The sequence below is a fragment of the Aythya marila genome (genome assembly GCF_965140915.1).
Source record: "Aythya marila genome assembly, chromosome: 4".
NCBI classification, from domain to species: Eukaryota; Metazoa; Chordata; class Aves; order Anseriformes; family Anatidae; genus Aythya; species Aythya marila.
Window position 1 is genome coordinate 2,964,373 of NC_139045.1, and position 16,982 is coordinate 2,981,354.

The following is a 16,982-nucleotide window of genomic DNA, read 5'->3' on the forward strand; positions in this document are numbered from 1 at the left end:
TCTCGTTCATTTTGGCTACCAAAACACCTTTTTTTTTTTCTGCCTGCCAAAAAAAGTGTTAGCATGGCACCTCGGGTTGCTTTGCCTGCTGGAAGCCAGAACTCCCAAGATGTTTTTATGCTTTTGGCATCATTATCTTAATGAGAAGTGCCCTTGTTCTGAGCACTGAGTGAGTCATAAAAAAACAACCAAGCAAACTATAAATAATAGAAGGCCTGATAAACTTGGAAAACTCTTACCACCTACAGGAGAGGATTTGTTTTTAATCTTTCTCGAATATACTATTAAAAAAAAAAAAAAAACAAATAGCTGTTTAAAAACATTTAGTGTGTTTGCGTGTGTTACATATGCTAAAACACTACAGAGTGCCCGCCACTAAATATTAAGGTATAGAATACCAAAAATGTCAGCTCTTTGTTTTCTTTTTTTGAAAATAAAAGTGCAGATATGCTATCATGGTTCTCAGAGGGTTGGTTTAGAAATATATATCTTATATATAGATAGGTAACAAAATATGAACAGAAAGTGGCTTTCAAGGATTGTGAGCTTTCTCTTTAAAAAACACTTGATTGGAGGATAAAAACTGCTCGCTCAGTGCTAAGAGGGCCAACAAGTTGACATGATTACAGGAGGGTTTGCTTTTGACCTTCAAATGCGACATGCATTTATTGGATAAGAGGCAATCTTGATAAAATATGGTGAATTAATTATTCTCTTTGTATAGTGGTTAAGTCTTTCTCCCATAGTTATCTACAGTGCAGTGGCCAGCAGGACAGTGTGGTTTGCTAAAGCAGTGATGAAAACAGGAAACTACTGTAGTTATAATTGTTTAATACACCCTGCCACATGTCCAGATCTAAAAGATTTTAATACCGTATGCAAATGTGCCATAGATATAGCTGCTAGCAAGTTGGTTACCTAATTGGGTATTTTTAATTTTTTTTTCTTTTTCTGGAAATCTTTAAGTGGCTGTCCAAAGGTCTTAAAAGTATCGATGGCCACAGTCAGCTGTTACTTCAGGAGAACAGCTGAGTTTCCAGGTTTTTAGCCTGACTCTTAGAGCCTTTAACTATAATAGATCCCTAAACTGGAAGTCTTATGGATGCAGTGGATCTGCAGTGCTTCCTCCTCAGTCAGTCTGTGTTCGTAGTGTTAACATTATTTTATTAATTGCTGTTCAGCAGTGTCAATAGACCTTGTAATCCATGATGCTAATTGTATTCAGAGGCAGTGTGTTTTCTGCAGTCTTGTAAGTCCAAATACTCTTGCTATATACAGTTTACATGTTAACTCCCTTTTTTTCATGATGCATGTACATAGTCACTTGAAGAGGCCTGTAGATGAAGTTGGCTTGACAAATGCAGTTTCATGAAGCTAGTGCAGAAGCAAATGACCAGCAAAAAGTGGCAATGCTGACAAATTCCCAGTACAGCACAAAGACGACGATTCGGTGGATAAATCATCCTGAATGAAGGATGCTATCTTTGGTCACAAATTAGCTTACAGGGTAAAAAATAACAAAAACCCAAAATCAAATACAGGGGAAAAAAATGAATTCACTGCATCTGCACAAGTAGAAATGGCAGTGTCTTCCAGTGATTATGTAGATAACAATGTCTACACCTAGAGAAGATGAATGTTGCATACTGGATGGATGGTTACGTGGTGGTGTTGAGGGGTGGCAGCTTCTCATTTAGCATCCTGTTTCCAGTCCTCTTTGCAGAAGTGTCTAAGAAGCTGCTGGAGGTCGTGCTGGAGGTCATCCTGTGGTAGTGCTTCTGGTGTGTCATCCAGTTCTTCTATATGAACGTGTTTTCCATACCGATCCTTCATCACAGTCCTCTTCTGTGTGCTGGCTTTATTCAGCATTGTCCTAAAGAAAAAGAATGAGAAATCTTTCTTAGAGAGCCCACAGTTTCTGAAGGCTTTAAGAGCTGCTCCTCCCCAGGTGGAATTTTAAAGTTTTCAAATTTTATTTAAAGTAAAACGAGAAGAATTGTAAGCTGGCAGTTTAAGCCGGCTACTAAGGTCAGATGTTCTTTATTCACTCTGTATTGAATGTAACACACATCACCACTTAACTGGCTTTCATAATGTAAACTAGTGGCAGTTCATCTCCTCATGCTTATTACACATACAGTTTTAGATGCTCAGCAAAAACGTGTTTTAACATTGGCATGCAACACACTTTGAAATTCACACAGGACCTTCCTAATTGCTGTATTTCGCTTCTACACTCAAAGTTGTCCTGTGGAACATTAACATAAGATTCCTGTATGGTACTTTCAGTTTCTTAAGCTGATGGCTTCTTCAACCCTTGCTTCTGGGCAAGCCTGCCTTAAGACAGTCAGTAAAACTGTATTTGCTGATGCTTAAGTTGATGTGTGTGAGAGAGAAAATGTATGCGTATTTGATTTATATTTATATCCATATATCCTCTCATCCATTTTGATAGTGATCATCCCCGGTACAAAAAAGACAGGGATCTCCTGGAAAGAGTCCAGTGGAGGGCCACCAAGATGGTACGGGGCCTGGAGCATCTTCCCTATGAGGAAAGGCTGAGAGACCTGGGTCTGTTCAGCCTGGAGAAAAGAAGACTGAGAGGGGATCTCATCAATGTGTATAAATACCTGAGGTGTGGGGGACAGAGGGATTTGGTTTGTGGGGACAGGACAAGGAGTAATGGCCACAAGACAGAGCCCAGGCAGTTCCACACCAACATGACAAAGAACTTCTTCATGGTGAGGGTGCCGGAGCACTGGGACAGGCTGCCCAGGGAGGTTGTGGAGTCTCCTTCTCTGGAGGTATTTAAGTCCCGTCTGGATGCCTACCTGGGCAGCCTGCTCTGAGGAACCTGCTTTGGCAGGGGGATTGGACCCGATGATCCTTCAAGGTCCCTTCCAACCCCTTCAATTCTGTGACTTGAATATTGAGTCAACTGGTATGAAAAAATATTTTTGAAGTATTCTTGATTAATGTTGTTAACTATAAATCATACTACTATTATTTTGTATCACCTCCAAGGAAATCAGTCAGGCAGCAATACACCTTTATACTGAGTCTATCTAGGATGGAGTTACCTTTTGTCACAGCAGCAGCCTGTATGGTGCTGTGTTCTGGCTTTGTGCCCCCAACTGTGTTGGTAACAGACCAATGCTTTGGCTACTGCTGAACAACAGTGCCTGCACAGCATTAGGACTTTGTTTTTGGTTTTGTCCCTCCTGACTCTGTGCTCCTCATGAGTGTACTGGGGCTGGGCAAGAAATTGGATGTAGACACAGCCAGAACAGCTGACCCAAACTAGCCAGAGGGGTGGTGGATGTCATATAAGCAATAAGAACTGACGTAGAGGAAGAAGTGGGTGTGTGGGAATGTCTGTCTGTCTTTCAAGGTGACCACTGCCCAGAGACTGGCTGGGCATCAGTCTGCTTATGGGAAGTGGTGAATGATTCTTTGCATCATCCTTTCTTCACTTACTAAATTGTCTTTATTCAACCCTGTCCCAAGGAGAGCAGGGAAGGAGGATTAGCAAGCAGTTGTGCCCTACTTAGCTGCTAGCCCACAACACCCTTATTGACCAAGTCTTTTCAACTGATTGTAGACCTTTCCAGTGTGTATATCCCTTCCTGTAACAGAATGTTAGTAGTAAGGATTAGTACTTTTGTAATGAAGCTTTAGATACTGCCAGTGGTTTCACTTTACACAATTAAATCCACATCTGTTCATAATGAGTTTGTTAGTTCTTTTCTAGTAACAGTTCACTGACATGCCAAGCCAAACCTTTTAATAATTGATCCATCCTCTTTCATGATTTCTTTCTCTACTAAAGCAGGGAGTTGGACTTTCATTTGGTTACCTGTATAGCTCAATGCCTCAAATTAAAACATAAACTTCCAATTAAAACATAAGAACAGAAACCTAGGACAGAAGGTAATTGCTCTTCATACCTTAATACTTGATATAAATGAAGCTGAATGGTGAGAAAATGATGAATAGACAATAGAGAAGCATCTGCCTGCCATTTGCATCCTTACAACCCTTCCCCAAACATACAGGTTAGTCACAGTTTTTTGGGTAGGATAGTGTCACTGTGCTAAGAATTGTACTGAAGCAATCTTAGTACTTCCAAGTTTGAAACAGCACAAATCAAGGCCCTGGAGCACCACGGTTGCAGAACTCATCCTGTGTGTCTATTTACAAAAGCCACTACAGCAACCCTTTTCCTGTCACAGAAAATATTCTCTTTTATAGCTGTCACACCTGTCAGCCTGAGTTGCCTGTTCTCCGTAACTAGACAGGCATACATAGAAATAGATGAAATGAAAGAATCAGGGAATTGGAGCCTGGCAAGCTCTTCCACAGAGTATCTACTGTTACTAATACTTAAAGAAAACAAAAAAGGCAGCATTTTTATTCCTTGTTGGCTGGGTGTGATCTTCTGTGTTTAAATTCTGTTACTGAAATGTCTAAACTGATCAGAAAAAGCATAAAAACAGGAAAAGTGTTAATTAGCTTGATAGCTATTTCTTCCTTTCAAGAGGAAAAGGAATAATTGTTGTGAGACATCTGCCTACTGAGAGAGTAGACTTAACTGTTTCAAGTTCTAAAATTAGGTCCACGAGGGGCACTGTATGGATGGCCTTCTTTACGAGTAACCACACACACAATTTCTACCAACTTTATTTAAATCCTCTGTCTTATTATATATTTTTTTTAATCTTAAAAAGTTTCACAGTTAATTCTCTAATGGCAGCTTCTTCCCCTATGCATACCTTAATATATTGATCTTTTCATAACATGGCCAAGTATTACAACAGAGGTTTGTATTTGGTAGTTGAGTTTAATGCTCCACCAGCAAAACTTTCAGTAGAGTTTGTCTCCAGGTATGTTGTGACACTTGTTTTATTTGTTACATTAAAAAGGCATTTTTACCTCTTCAAAGTCCTCTTTGGCTGACGGAAGATCAGTAGCTAAGCTAGCATCTCCTAGGTGTTTCTCTGTTCTCTCTCCTTGCACTACAGTTGTCTTTATGACTTTGCTGACCTTGCGGCCTTCCACTGGTTCAGACTGGAAATTGGAGGCACTGGGCAAAACACCTGGTTCAGACAAAGTCACCTGGAAGGTTAGAAAACAGATTTATATTGGATACGAATTACATAGCAAACAAAATCTTAATATCTGTTCTGTGATTCTTTCTAAATCATTGCCACAGAGAACAAGAAATGTCTCACTTTCTAAGCATACACACCAAAATAGTGAGTGTATATTTTATTACCTGCTTTACAGCTCCAGAACAAGACCTTGTAAATATCTACCAGTTCAGACAGCAGGAACAGCCCTAGAGAGCATGTTCAGCTGAGCAGCTTTATGCTACCAGGGTGGAAACTGCTCCTGGAGCCTGAACTAGCTTGAGGGTAGCAGGGATGCTGCCACCCTCCACCACACCACAGGCTGCCAGACTGGCTCACATGTTCCAAGGCAACTGGAATTATAGGAAGTAACAAGTGGGCCTCTTGCAGTGAATCTCAGCTGTATTTGCCAGGTAGCATGAGTTAGTGGTATCCATTCACACCATAAAATTAAGATAGTATTCTCAGGCGTGAGACAGACTTGTAAAATCCAAGGAACTCTTACAGGAACAACAGACTACAATTTTAGAATACCGTATGAAAGAGACAAACACAGTTCTAATCGGCAAAATACAAATTCTATGTATATGGGCTCCATGTGATATGGAGTAGTTCTGCTATGGTCAGCTAACTTTAAAAAAAAAAAAAAAAAAAGGCTTTGTTTTTATGTTCCTTTACACTCCTAGGGAATTAATTCTGATGATCAATTCTGGTGAGAGAGAACAGTAATCATGTTCTTAGCATTTTGAATGTCTGTTAGTTAAACATTGCTTCCAATTGCAGTGCTGCTGAAATGAATCCCTATTTATTGGCTTCTGCTTCTCTGTCACTACCTTAATTGAGCTAATACAAACGTCTATAGGGCTGCATCGTGATCTAAGGCAGGAAAAGATAAACTGAGAAGAACTTTGCAGTTGCTTTTTTCTTTCTTAATTGCCTGGCTCTATAGTTTGCATGAAGGCAACACTTCTGTTTAGCATCTTCAAATCCAAGAATGCACGAGTACTTTAAACCTGATACAACTAGATAGTTCTAGAATGGCTTAGCTGTAGAAATCTGGAGAACATCAGATCATTTCATTACAATATTCACCAACTTCCTTATTAGAGTATGAGGTATAATAACAAAGGCACACTTGCCATTTATCTATATGCCATCTTGGTACATACTGCCTTCTTTATGAATTTAGAACTTCTCATGAATCACAATCTGTATCCTGACATGTTTTCAGAGACAACTGTCTCTTCTCCCACCCCCTGCTTTTCTCTGTCTTTTTTGGAGGCCTTTCCATCTGCAAGGAAACTCTTCAAAGGATCATTCAGAAATGAATGTTATTGCCATAAGATGTAGCTATTGGGTACACTGGTGGTGGGTGTACTGCAGCTTTGTCCCATCACAAGGGAAGTGGATGATCTGACCTCTGACTGTTCGCTGTCGCTCTTCAGCACAACCCGTTTTACAACTTTGGAATAGCCATCTCCTTCTTCAACGGTGACAGGTTTTTGTGGTGTTCCTTGCATTATGATGTCTTCTTTTTCTGTGCCATCTGGAGAAACATACCGCCGGATGATCTTTCTAGTGACCTGAAGGAATGAAATAGAGCTTTGTCCCAAAATAATTAGCAATTCCTTTGTGTTCTCTATACAGAACTTTCTACTCAAAGGGCATCTTTCCTACACAGAAAAACCTACATAGATGGTTCAGCTTTTTAGTCTTTAACGCACATTCTCACAAATACCTATAGTAAAGCTGCACATTGATGCACTGGCCCTGCTTTGTTTATCCCACAGCAAAGCTTCCATAAACCTATTTCACAAATGGAGTGAAGATATATACAGATATGAGAATGACTCTAAAATGGTAGTTACTATTAGGAGAAGCGGTATAGCCTCTTAGAGAGAAAACAGTTTTCAACAGCATAACTGCTGAAAGTCATTTTTAGACTGGCTTTCAAAAACTCAAAAAGTATCAACTAATTAAAAGGCTTCTGAAAGTAAGAGGTTATCAACTTTGCTACCGAGTACTTAGAACTAGATCTGCAGAGGGACTTGGTCATTACACTATTATTGCTCGTGGTACTAACACTGCTGCCCTAGAGACCTAGAATTAACCCGCTTAAGAGACCTCATCTGGTGCTTAAGCTTTCTAGGCAGTGGCAAGCCAAACACAGAGCAGCATAAGAGAATTAAAGAGCTCAAGATGAGCTAAATCTCTCAGGAGGATGGCTACACATCTTTCTGTGGACACATTTCCAAATGCTTTCACAGCTCCTTCTGACAAGATATTCTGGTGCCGTAAAAACTGAACTGTATGTACAGCTACAGAAACTCAGGAACCTGCTTGGACACAGCTGAGTGAAGATTTCAAAGGCCTAAAGTCTGGATTTAGGTGACTTGTGGATCTAGCCCCCCACTGGTTTCATTAATACGAGTACACTTATACTCTTAACTATTTATTTAAAAAAAATAAAAATAAAAAATCAGCACTTCTTCAGAAATGGTCAGGTCTATGTAGAATTCTCATTGGATTTATGTGGGAAAGTTAAGCAATATGTTAAGTTATAAAAAAATATAAAACCGAATACTCCAAATCTTCACATCTTGGAATCTCTCATGAACAGAAATTCTGGTTTCTGCTATGCTCAATTTTAAAAAATCATGCCCCTTTACAAAATAAAATTGGGCGTGTATGTGGATTTATTTATTCTTCCTTTAAAGGATAGTAAGAAGGTAGCAAGGGCTGTAACTGATAATACCTTCTTTACCACTGTCTGGCCATGTTCATCTGTATATTGCTCTTCTGTGACTGTTTCTGGTGGCATTTCAGGCATACTATCAGCCTGTATGACAAAGAACAAAATTTAAGGAAGCAATGTCTTAATGCAGGTTTAAAAAAAAAAAAAAGGCAACTTTAAAATCAGTTAGAATAAAATTGAGAAATGTTAGAAAGAATTTGTTCTGCACTTGAATTCCTAAAGACGTGCAAAGGAAAGTTACAAAATGGACAGGCAAACGTGTTAGTTGACTGTGCTGCGTATTGTCCTCCTCTTACTGAGGTGCTTAATGGGGTGTAGAGTTGTGTTAGCAGTATTACTACAATCCTCTTTTCAAGAAGAGGTATTAGAATGGTTTATCTAATGACCATGCATTATTCAGGAGCATTGCAGCTTCAGGTGCAATACCAGCCACGTGGTTCTCTCAGCATCACTCCTGAAGGTATTACACCAGACATTAGGCACCACTGGCTCGTGCAGTCATTCAACACTCAGTACCTGAATAATAACCCGGCGACGAATGACCCTGGTAGTTACCACCTCGTCCTCGTCCGAGCTGGTCTCCAGCTCACCTAACTCCTCTGCTAGCTCCTATGGGAAGCATGGAAGCAGTGCTCTGTTGTATGCAATGCTAGCATTATTTACAGTCTCTGTCTTCTTTTTACCTGAAACCATCCTCTCTTCTGAAAACTTGTGCTTTCAGGATTTTGCATCTTACCTGACTTCAGTCTGTAAAACACCGATGTAGGGGCAGGGGAAAAGCTTTGGCCACTTGACTGTACATTAGTTGTTCATTAGCGTGTTGAAAGAAGATCAGTCTTTGTGATATTAATTCTATAAGATGGCCTTAAGATGCTTCAGTGCTCTTAAGGTTGCCAGAGACAAGCCTGAAATATGTTGTATGACATGACTAAGATGAACCAGACAGTATTGCTAACACCAACTCTGGCATTCATATGTATTGCGTATGTTTTCTGCATTGTGCAGAAATCTGTATGAAAGCCTTTTAGTCCTCCATACTAAGAAGTGCATAGCATAGCATACAGACAGTAGGACTCAACAGCTTTAACTAGAGGTGAATGTATCAACAGTCTCAGCACTGGAAAGAAAAAGTTAGTTGCAAGTGTTGAGGTTCTCCTGCACAGGGAAGAATTCAAAATTTAAATGAAGAGGTCAGAAGGCAAAGAGAAGCTGAAAAGAACTACTTGGGAAACATCTACAGTATAAAAGCATAAGGGGGAAAATAAATATTCGGTGGGGTGGGTTTGGAGGAGATGAGGATTATTGTAGCGATTCGGTAGTACATTATGCTTGACAGCAGACGTTGTATTGAGTCCTAAGCTAAGCTTTCAACATCACATTTATCCTACGCATTTTATATTCAGCATTCTTCTGAGATCTTGGAGGCGGATCTCTGAGACATCACTCTAGAGGTGGTACATTTGGCAACATAAACAGCGAAGAAAGAAGAGTCTGTTCCTAGGTGAATGTCTAAACAGGAAACCAATTCTTAAGAACTGTTCTTTCTCTGCTCTAACTTCACTGATAAAACTAATTTCCTGCTCAATTATGCCTTCTGTTCTGACTCTTAAAAAAGGCAAAAAAAAAAAAAGCTGTTTATTCTTAAACCTAATCTGCTGAGTACCTTATATTCCCCCGAAAGCCATGTAGTTGCTCTCCTTTATTCCCTCTGTATATGCAAGAAGGTTCCTTTGTCTTACACAGCCAAATGACCTACCTCATATACATTTTGCTCCCCTCTTCCATCTGCTGTCTCCATTTTTCTTTACTGCTTGCATGCTACATAAACACCATTCTCAAGTTTTTCTTCCAGTGCATCTTTAGTCTTCTGCAACGTACATCCTGCTGCCTTTTTTTCCATCTCACTAAGTTTACAACGTTTTTCATGTCATTCTTCCTGATGCTCTGGGCCAGCCTTGTCTTCTTGAGTTTTTGATGTTGTAACTTTGTGTGTTGTACATCTATTTTTCAGCATTCACTTGTACATGGTTTGCTTCTGCATCTGTTACTTACACCAAGTAACTCTTTCCCACATGCATGGACATAACTGCCACAGACCAAAGGACAAGTAAGACTAGCAAAACCAGAATTACAGTTTAGACTTTAGGATCTTGGTTTTGCTTCTGCTATCAAAACCTCTACACAAATGACTATAGCTAGCCCTCAGAACCACAGAGGAAAGGGAAAATGGCTCAGTTGCAGATGAAGATTAATCAGGCCTATAGAAAATATTCCCATTTTAAGAATGACAGGACATAAAACTTGTCCACTGTGTTAGTTACTTTGAGGAAAAGTTGGTATTTACCTTTTCCAAAGACTCCTCCTCGTAGCCACTTCCAAGCTTTTCTGGCTGTTCATCAGTTGACTCCACTATCACTAGACTAGTTCTCCTTGGAGAGACGTCATCCTGATGGAGCTCAGGCTCCTCGGGCTCTTGGATGATGGGAGATTCACTGCTCTGCGAAGATGATGGGGAACGTGGGGATGATTTTTCTCTCTCTTCCTTTGCCACGCTGAAGCATGCCGATTTCTCATTTGCTGCCTTTCCAGTTTCTGGTGCTGCAGACTGCTCTGTTCCTGGAGTTGTGACACTGTGAATTACAGGTTCAAGAGTTTTATCAGGTAACTGTAGTCCACCTCTGAGGGTGACTCCAAAGGGTCACGTCAGACTTATGCTGATTGCATTAACATTAACCGTTTCACTGCCTAGAATCACCTGTTGAGGCTTGCTTTTCTCTTTTCATACATATAGGTATGTATGTGTATATATATGTATGAAGAGAGAATATATATATATATATATATATTATGTATATGTATACACACACACACATAAAAGCAGTGAGCCTGTAAGAATTACAACTTTAACTTTTAAAACTTCTTAGATGTTTTGGAGCTAGCATCTACACGCATTTTGTTTTTCCTCTTGTCCTAAAAATTAACAGAGGAAATTGCAAAGTCTTACTAGCTGTGAGTCCAGATTCCTTTCTACATAACCAATCCCATGACTAGATAACAGTTATAGATTAACTTGCATGTATATGTGTTGGTTTTTTTCCTGGTATAAGTTGTGTTTTGACAATTTATTGTGCTCCCCCAACTATTGCCATCTACACAGCTGTGTTCCAAAGAAAGTAAACATTTCATTGTAGTACAAGTTAAACAGCATTGATCTGTCCTTTCTTCCCATTCAGTGGGCTATATGCATTATTGTAGAATTTCTCTTCTCATAAAAGCTTCCTCTTCATATAAAGCTACTTATATCTAGCCCAGTTTTCATCCTAGTTCACACTAGAGGTGAAGGACAGCGATTTTCCCGTGTCATTGCTACTCTCATTTTAGCATTGGCAATACTGTCTCAGTATTTTTTGTCTTTGGCCGTAACAGTAGCTTTAAGGAATCCATGCTCTGACTGCAGAATACATGCAAATAGCTTACTGACATTTCTACCAGCTGACAGTATTTGCAGGTAAGTTATTTGTCTTCTGTAGCCTTAATAATACCTGTGATAGTCCACTTTGTATGTATGTGTTTGTTGGTTTTATTGTACTGGACTTTGTTCTTTCTGTGCAGAATTGTGCCACTTGTGCAGCTAAAAACACACCATTAAAAATTACCCTCTATTCCTCAAAAGCATTTGTTTCCTTTCTTATGCAAATCATTAGGAAGTATTGGTATTTTTGCATATCAGTGCAACCTAGGCCTACCTTGGATGCTTGTTTCTGTCTCCCAGCCTCTCTTCAGGTTGTAAAACCTCTCTGTTCAGAGCTGCATCTCCACATCAAAGCTAATTGCTCCTAGGAAAATCACCAGTTTGGAAGGGAATCCTCCCTATTTTGCTAGCCAATGAATACCTGAATCAAAGAGTTGTCACTGTGGGTGAAAGGATGGGTAGGACCAAAGAAACTTGATCCTTTTCAGGTCCTTTTCCAAATGAAACCAACTCCACCAACATCCCTGAATCGGAATTCAAAGCTATGCTATACAGGTCCTTTAAGTCTGTACTTCATCATGTAGTGTTTCTTTAAGTACTTTTGTCTTGTCTACAAAACCCTCTCTGTTCCTTCAGACATCTGAAACTGGCTTGTAAAAATCTAATTGCTAATATGTAGTTAGGAGTTTTGCAAGTAATGATTAAGTTACGAAAAATTTGCCTCAATTTAAAAAGCCATCCTCAAGTTGAAGAAAAGGCCCTCTAGTGTTAATTCCATCAAGTTTATCTGTTAGATGGCAAGTAATGTTGAAAAATACAGTTTGACACAAGAAAGCCTGCGTTATCCGTCTTTTCCTTCATACATGTTGAACTGGATTATTAATGTATGTTCACAGTGGAAGACTGACTTTCTCTCCCTGTCTTTAAGGCTTCCACCACATTGATTAAGAAGTCAAGCCTACAGAAGGAACTCATGAACAAGTATGCAGAATTGAAGGAGAATTCTAGTGAGTTCATCTGTTTCAAATGAAACTGTAAAAATGCTCTTATTACAGAGAAGAGAGAATCTATTCCACATAGGTCCCATTTTGGTCTTTTGACACTTACAAATATTCATGTTGTGAAGCAGATGTTTTTTCTGGCACATCCTGGGGTTTCCCTGAGAATTCGGATTCTACTTGTTCCTTGTGTGCTTGTCTCAGGAGCTCAGCCATTGACAGTTCTGCCTCACTCCTGGGAGTGCTGTCCTGGAAAGGAGAGTAACTAACAGACACATCTTCCTCGGAGACAATAGGAGGGTGTTCAGTTGGGTCACTGTCTTTAGATATTCTGTGCTGTTGTTCTTGCTTATGTCTTGAACTGAACAGATCTTCTTGCAGTGCAGAAAACCCTGTGAAAACAGAAATGAGAAATGTCATTACAAGTCTCATCAGAATGCAGAAAGTCACTTCAATTCTCTGTGTGTGTTTAAAATCCCCGGAAGGAATAAATTACCTAAATTTTTTAGACAGCTTGAGTGGGAGAGCATATAACTTCTTCTCTAAGCAGTAGAAGGAACACTGGATTATCACCACAACTGCCAAATAATTAATCTTGACAGTAATAGGCAAAATAAAATCTGCCCAGAAATCTACCTACACCAATTAATCTCAAACCTCCCCAAAGTATGAAAGATTTGCAATAGTGTTTTTTGTTTGTTTTCCAGCAGACTGGAACACATTTTAGTTACTTTTTTTCCCCCATCCCTGATGTAGCTGCTTATGGAAAAATAATGACACGGGTCCATAGCTTGTGTAGTTATAAATACTATACAAGTATGGGAAAATAAATTCATACAAATCTAGCTGCAAGGGCTAGCTAATTCGTATATATCAAAATAATTCTTAAAAACAAACAACTCTACCCTCCCTCTCCCCCAGACACAATCTCAAAGCATGGGTTCTAATTCTGCAGAAGATGTAAAATAATACATGCATTTGTATTCCACAAGCTACAAGTCAAAAGCTTTTGTTTTTCTTCACTAACCCCATTCAGTCGAAACCTGCTGAACTCCAAAAAACAGCTTGGTGGAAAACGTAACGATTTGTTCTGAATTTGAGCAAGATATGGAGGTTAACAAACTGATCCGTTGTTGTATTTGAATGCTAATTACAGCAAACATAAACTATTCCTACATCATCTACATAAATATGGAATGTTTGTGACTGTCTTAATACTTTACCAAGCTACTCGTTCAATACTAAGTTAAGGGTGTGAAAGTATCACGTCCAAAAAACAATGAGAATTTTACTTCATGTAATTTGGAGATGTTTCTTTAGTGTACAACTATTGATCTAATCTGAAATTCTATGCAGCATCATAGCAGAATTACAAGTAATATCCTGGATACCTGAATCCAAAGGGTTTTCCAAAGCATTGACTAGTTTTCCTTTTACAAATCTTGATCAAATTTTAATGTAACCTTATTTTTTATGAAAGCAGATATATGAGCAAAAAATAAACTGGACATAAGTATTAACAGCAGGTTCTGGCAACATTCCTTTATTTGCTTTATAAGAATCTGCTAATGCAGAGATTTTTATACTTACTGACCTAGAGAGATGTGCGCTGTCATGCTTGCCTTCATCCATCTTATCTGCACTTTCAAAATTAGGTTCTAGGGCTCAGTCATAAGAATTAACAGCCAAACATTTCAGAACAGGAGCTAGATCATGGATGAGATAACCTGAGCAGCCTGTGACTGTATCAGGAGATGTTTACCTTCACTGTGGTCCAATCCTATCGTTTGTTCAATTTCTGCATACGTGCGAGTGCCGTGGACTTGCATGGAGTCTATGCCGCTGGTCTCCATTAGGTGAACAATATCCATTCGGTTGATTTTTGTAAGACACTGGGTAAGATTTGTATCTGTGGCATTAAAATGACACCATGTAGCTGAATTAAGAACTTCACATGTTCTCCGTTCTATTTTCAATATGAATTATGTATGTAGGATACTGATTTAGAAGCATGGCTATGTAAGATAGGGGCTGCACACAAAAATTACCTCTAATCTAGTCTTTCCTTTCACAAATAAGTTTAGTTACCCCAAGTATTTTTTTTAGTTTAGGAAAAGAAACTTAAGTATTTTTCCACTCTTGCTTTGCTGTAAGTTGTTCTCCAAATGAACAATATTAAACTATTCTCTCTAACAGAATCCTGCCATACACGATGTTATACAGACAAGCTTAAAAATAGAACCCAACCTATAGCAATTCTTCCTGCTGCCTAAATTTTAAACATATTTTATTTTTTGGATTATAACACACATTGGTCCACTTGTATATTGGAGACAGTGTAGATGTACTATAACTGGTAATGAACCTGTTGCATGTTTCCCATCCCTTTCAAGCCAGTATTTGAGGAGTGCGTGGCTCTGGTCTTGAAGTGAATTAGGATTTTCAATCCTGATTTGATGAATTTGCTCTTCTGTGAAATCCAGTTCTCTTGCTAGCTCTGAAAAATAAATCATTTTCTGTAAAGATGTCTTTTATTTTTTTTCCCCCACCTTACATCTATTTTACGGTAGTCTACAGTAAAATGGTTTACAAACTTTTCTAACACCCATTTCTCTTTCTTTCCATTCACGTTCTTATGTTTAGAGACACTGTTAAACAAGAGGTTCAAGACAAATTCATAATTGCATTACGCCTAGAAGTGATGGGTCTATGTCAGCTTTTCTTTAATGTGTGCACCATTTCTCAGAGATACAACCCCACTGACAAAACCATGACAGAGTACCATGCTCTGTCAAAAGCACCATGCTCACCAAATCCAGTGAAAGAACTGATTTTGAGTAATGGCATTTTGTACGGCTAGATTAAAGAGTAATCATATTACTCCCCTGGACTTGTTTCATCAAAAGAAAAGTAAATGCCTATGAATCACAGTTGAGAACCAAAAACTAAAATGTGAGGCTAATAACTAGTGTCTTTCTGACATAGCATAGGCTCAGACTGCAGTCCAGAAAAGAGAAATGGCTTTAACAGTCTGTATTATATCCAGGTCAGCTTTCTCCCACTAAACTAAGACATGACTGTACGTAGAAACAGGCAATCAAATGATTTAAAGCCATGGGGAAATTTGAGAGATTCCTACTATTACTCCTGGTCTCCAGACTTCTGCTCCTCTCACAAAGAAGGACTCATACTCTATTCCGCTGTAATTATAACTATGGTGGATGATGGAGGGTGCCACATGTTAAGGGAGGGAGCAGGGGGGAACCCTAGTCCCCAGGACCCAGATAAACTTATTTCCAAACTGGCTTGTATACTGGTGCAACTGTAAACTTGAACAAATGCACAGTAACATTATATCGGATTGAAGTTCTAGGTAGTCAAGGAAGTTTGAACAAAAACCAAGCACTGTTTTATTCCTCAAAGTAACTTTTGACGCCGTCATTTTTACCATAATCTTTATCATAACACAAGACAGGAATACTTCTGCAGGTGTATTTCTCTGTCCTCTCCAAAATTCTGTAAAATACTCATCAAAACAGACAATTCTGTATCCATTGTTTTTTAGTTTTGTTTTCAGATCTGTCTAGTCATTTCTATTAATAAAAAAAAAAAAAAAAAGAAAGAAAAAATCAGCATATTCCTAATCTGTTACATTGCATAAATCTAAGCCCTACTGACTTCAAAGATAATCCATCTTGGGAAAAGTGACATATACTTCCAGTGTTCTCTATAGATTGAAATAGAGAAATATTGAAATAGAGGACAGGAAAGGAGGAGATCAGTAAAATATACAAAAATATACAAAAATATACAAAAAAGTGATATTTTGTTATTCTCTGAAGATGCTTACAAAAACAGTATAGAGCGCAACCTCAATTACCAAGTAGTTAACACTTTTTTTTTTTAATGCAATTCTTCTTTAACCACTAGAACCCCACTTACTTTCATCAGTGTGGTACTGCTCTAGGGTTAGATACAAAAAAGCATAGACCCGATTTAAATTTCTGTTGGATTGCACAGCTTAACATAGCAGAGAGATTTCTCCATAGCTCTTTCCTTGTAAATGCTTTTGGGATGATTGTCAGTGACACAGATCTGCATTTCATTTTCTGCTACTTTCACTTTTCCCCCAGAACTTTAATTGTGCTGTCTTGGAGTGATTTTTACAAATATGACCTTTTTCATTTCTTTTTCCTCCGCACACAGAAAAGTAAAATAGCTTCCATTAAAAAAAAAAGAAGCTGATGTGACCTTTCCCCATAGTGATCTTCCAGCTCAGGATTTCCAGAATACAAACGATGTTCATTCATCTATCTTCTAGTCAGTTTATGTTCTAGAGTCATCGCACTTTGCGAGAAAGTGTAAAGTAACGTATGCCGACGCTGTCACTTTCTCATCCTAGGAGCTTTCCCTCTGGAGGTACCATAACAACTACAGAGGAGTTACCTATTCATCTTAGTTCTTACCTAACAGGCTAGAGGAATCTTAGTAATCAGCAAACAATCTAGTTCCTACAAGCTACTGAAGTGTTTCTATGAAACAGTTTTAGAGAATGAGGAAATCATCTGAAAGAAACACAAAAACATTGAGGAGTGCTCGCCTTGTTTCTCACTAGAATAGATAACATG

At 38.7% G+C, this 16,982-nt stretch overlaps 1 protein-coding gene across 24 annotated transcripts in view; it reads right to left on the reverse strand.

Annotated features, from left to right (window-relative positions):
• Positions 1-743: 743 nt before the first annotated feature.
• ANK2 (ankyrin 2) overlaps positions 744-16,982 on the reverse strand; it is a 336,396-nt gene continuing 320,157 nt past the window's right edge. For all 24 annotated transcript variants that reach the window (XM_082759087.1, XM_082759101.1, XM_082759095.1 and 21 more), the window contains 10 exons: positions 14,720-14,851; positions 14,117-14,263; positions 12,464-12,746; positions 10,229-10,514; positions 8,401-8,493; positions 7,885-7,968; positions 6,548-6,712; positions 4,933-5,115; positions 3,781-3,872; positions 744-1,873 (listed from right to left, as the gene is read on the reverse strand). In XM_082759087.1, the coding sequence (XP_082615213.1) occupies positions 1,690-1,873; positions 3,781-3,872; positions 4,933-5,115; positions 6,548-6,712; positions 7,885-7,968; positions 8,401-8,493; positions 10,229-10,514; positions 12,464-12,746; positions 14,117-14,263; positions 14,720-14,851 (1,649 nt within the window). In that variant the 3' untranslated portion in view covers positions 744-1,689. The remainder of the gene's footprint in view (positions 1,874-3,780; positions 3,873-4,932; positions 5,116-6,547; positions 6,713-7,884; positions 7,969-8,400; positions 8,494-10,228; positions 10,515-12,463; positions 12,747-14,116; positions 14,264-14,719; positions 14,852-16,982) is intronic.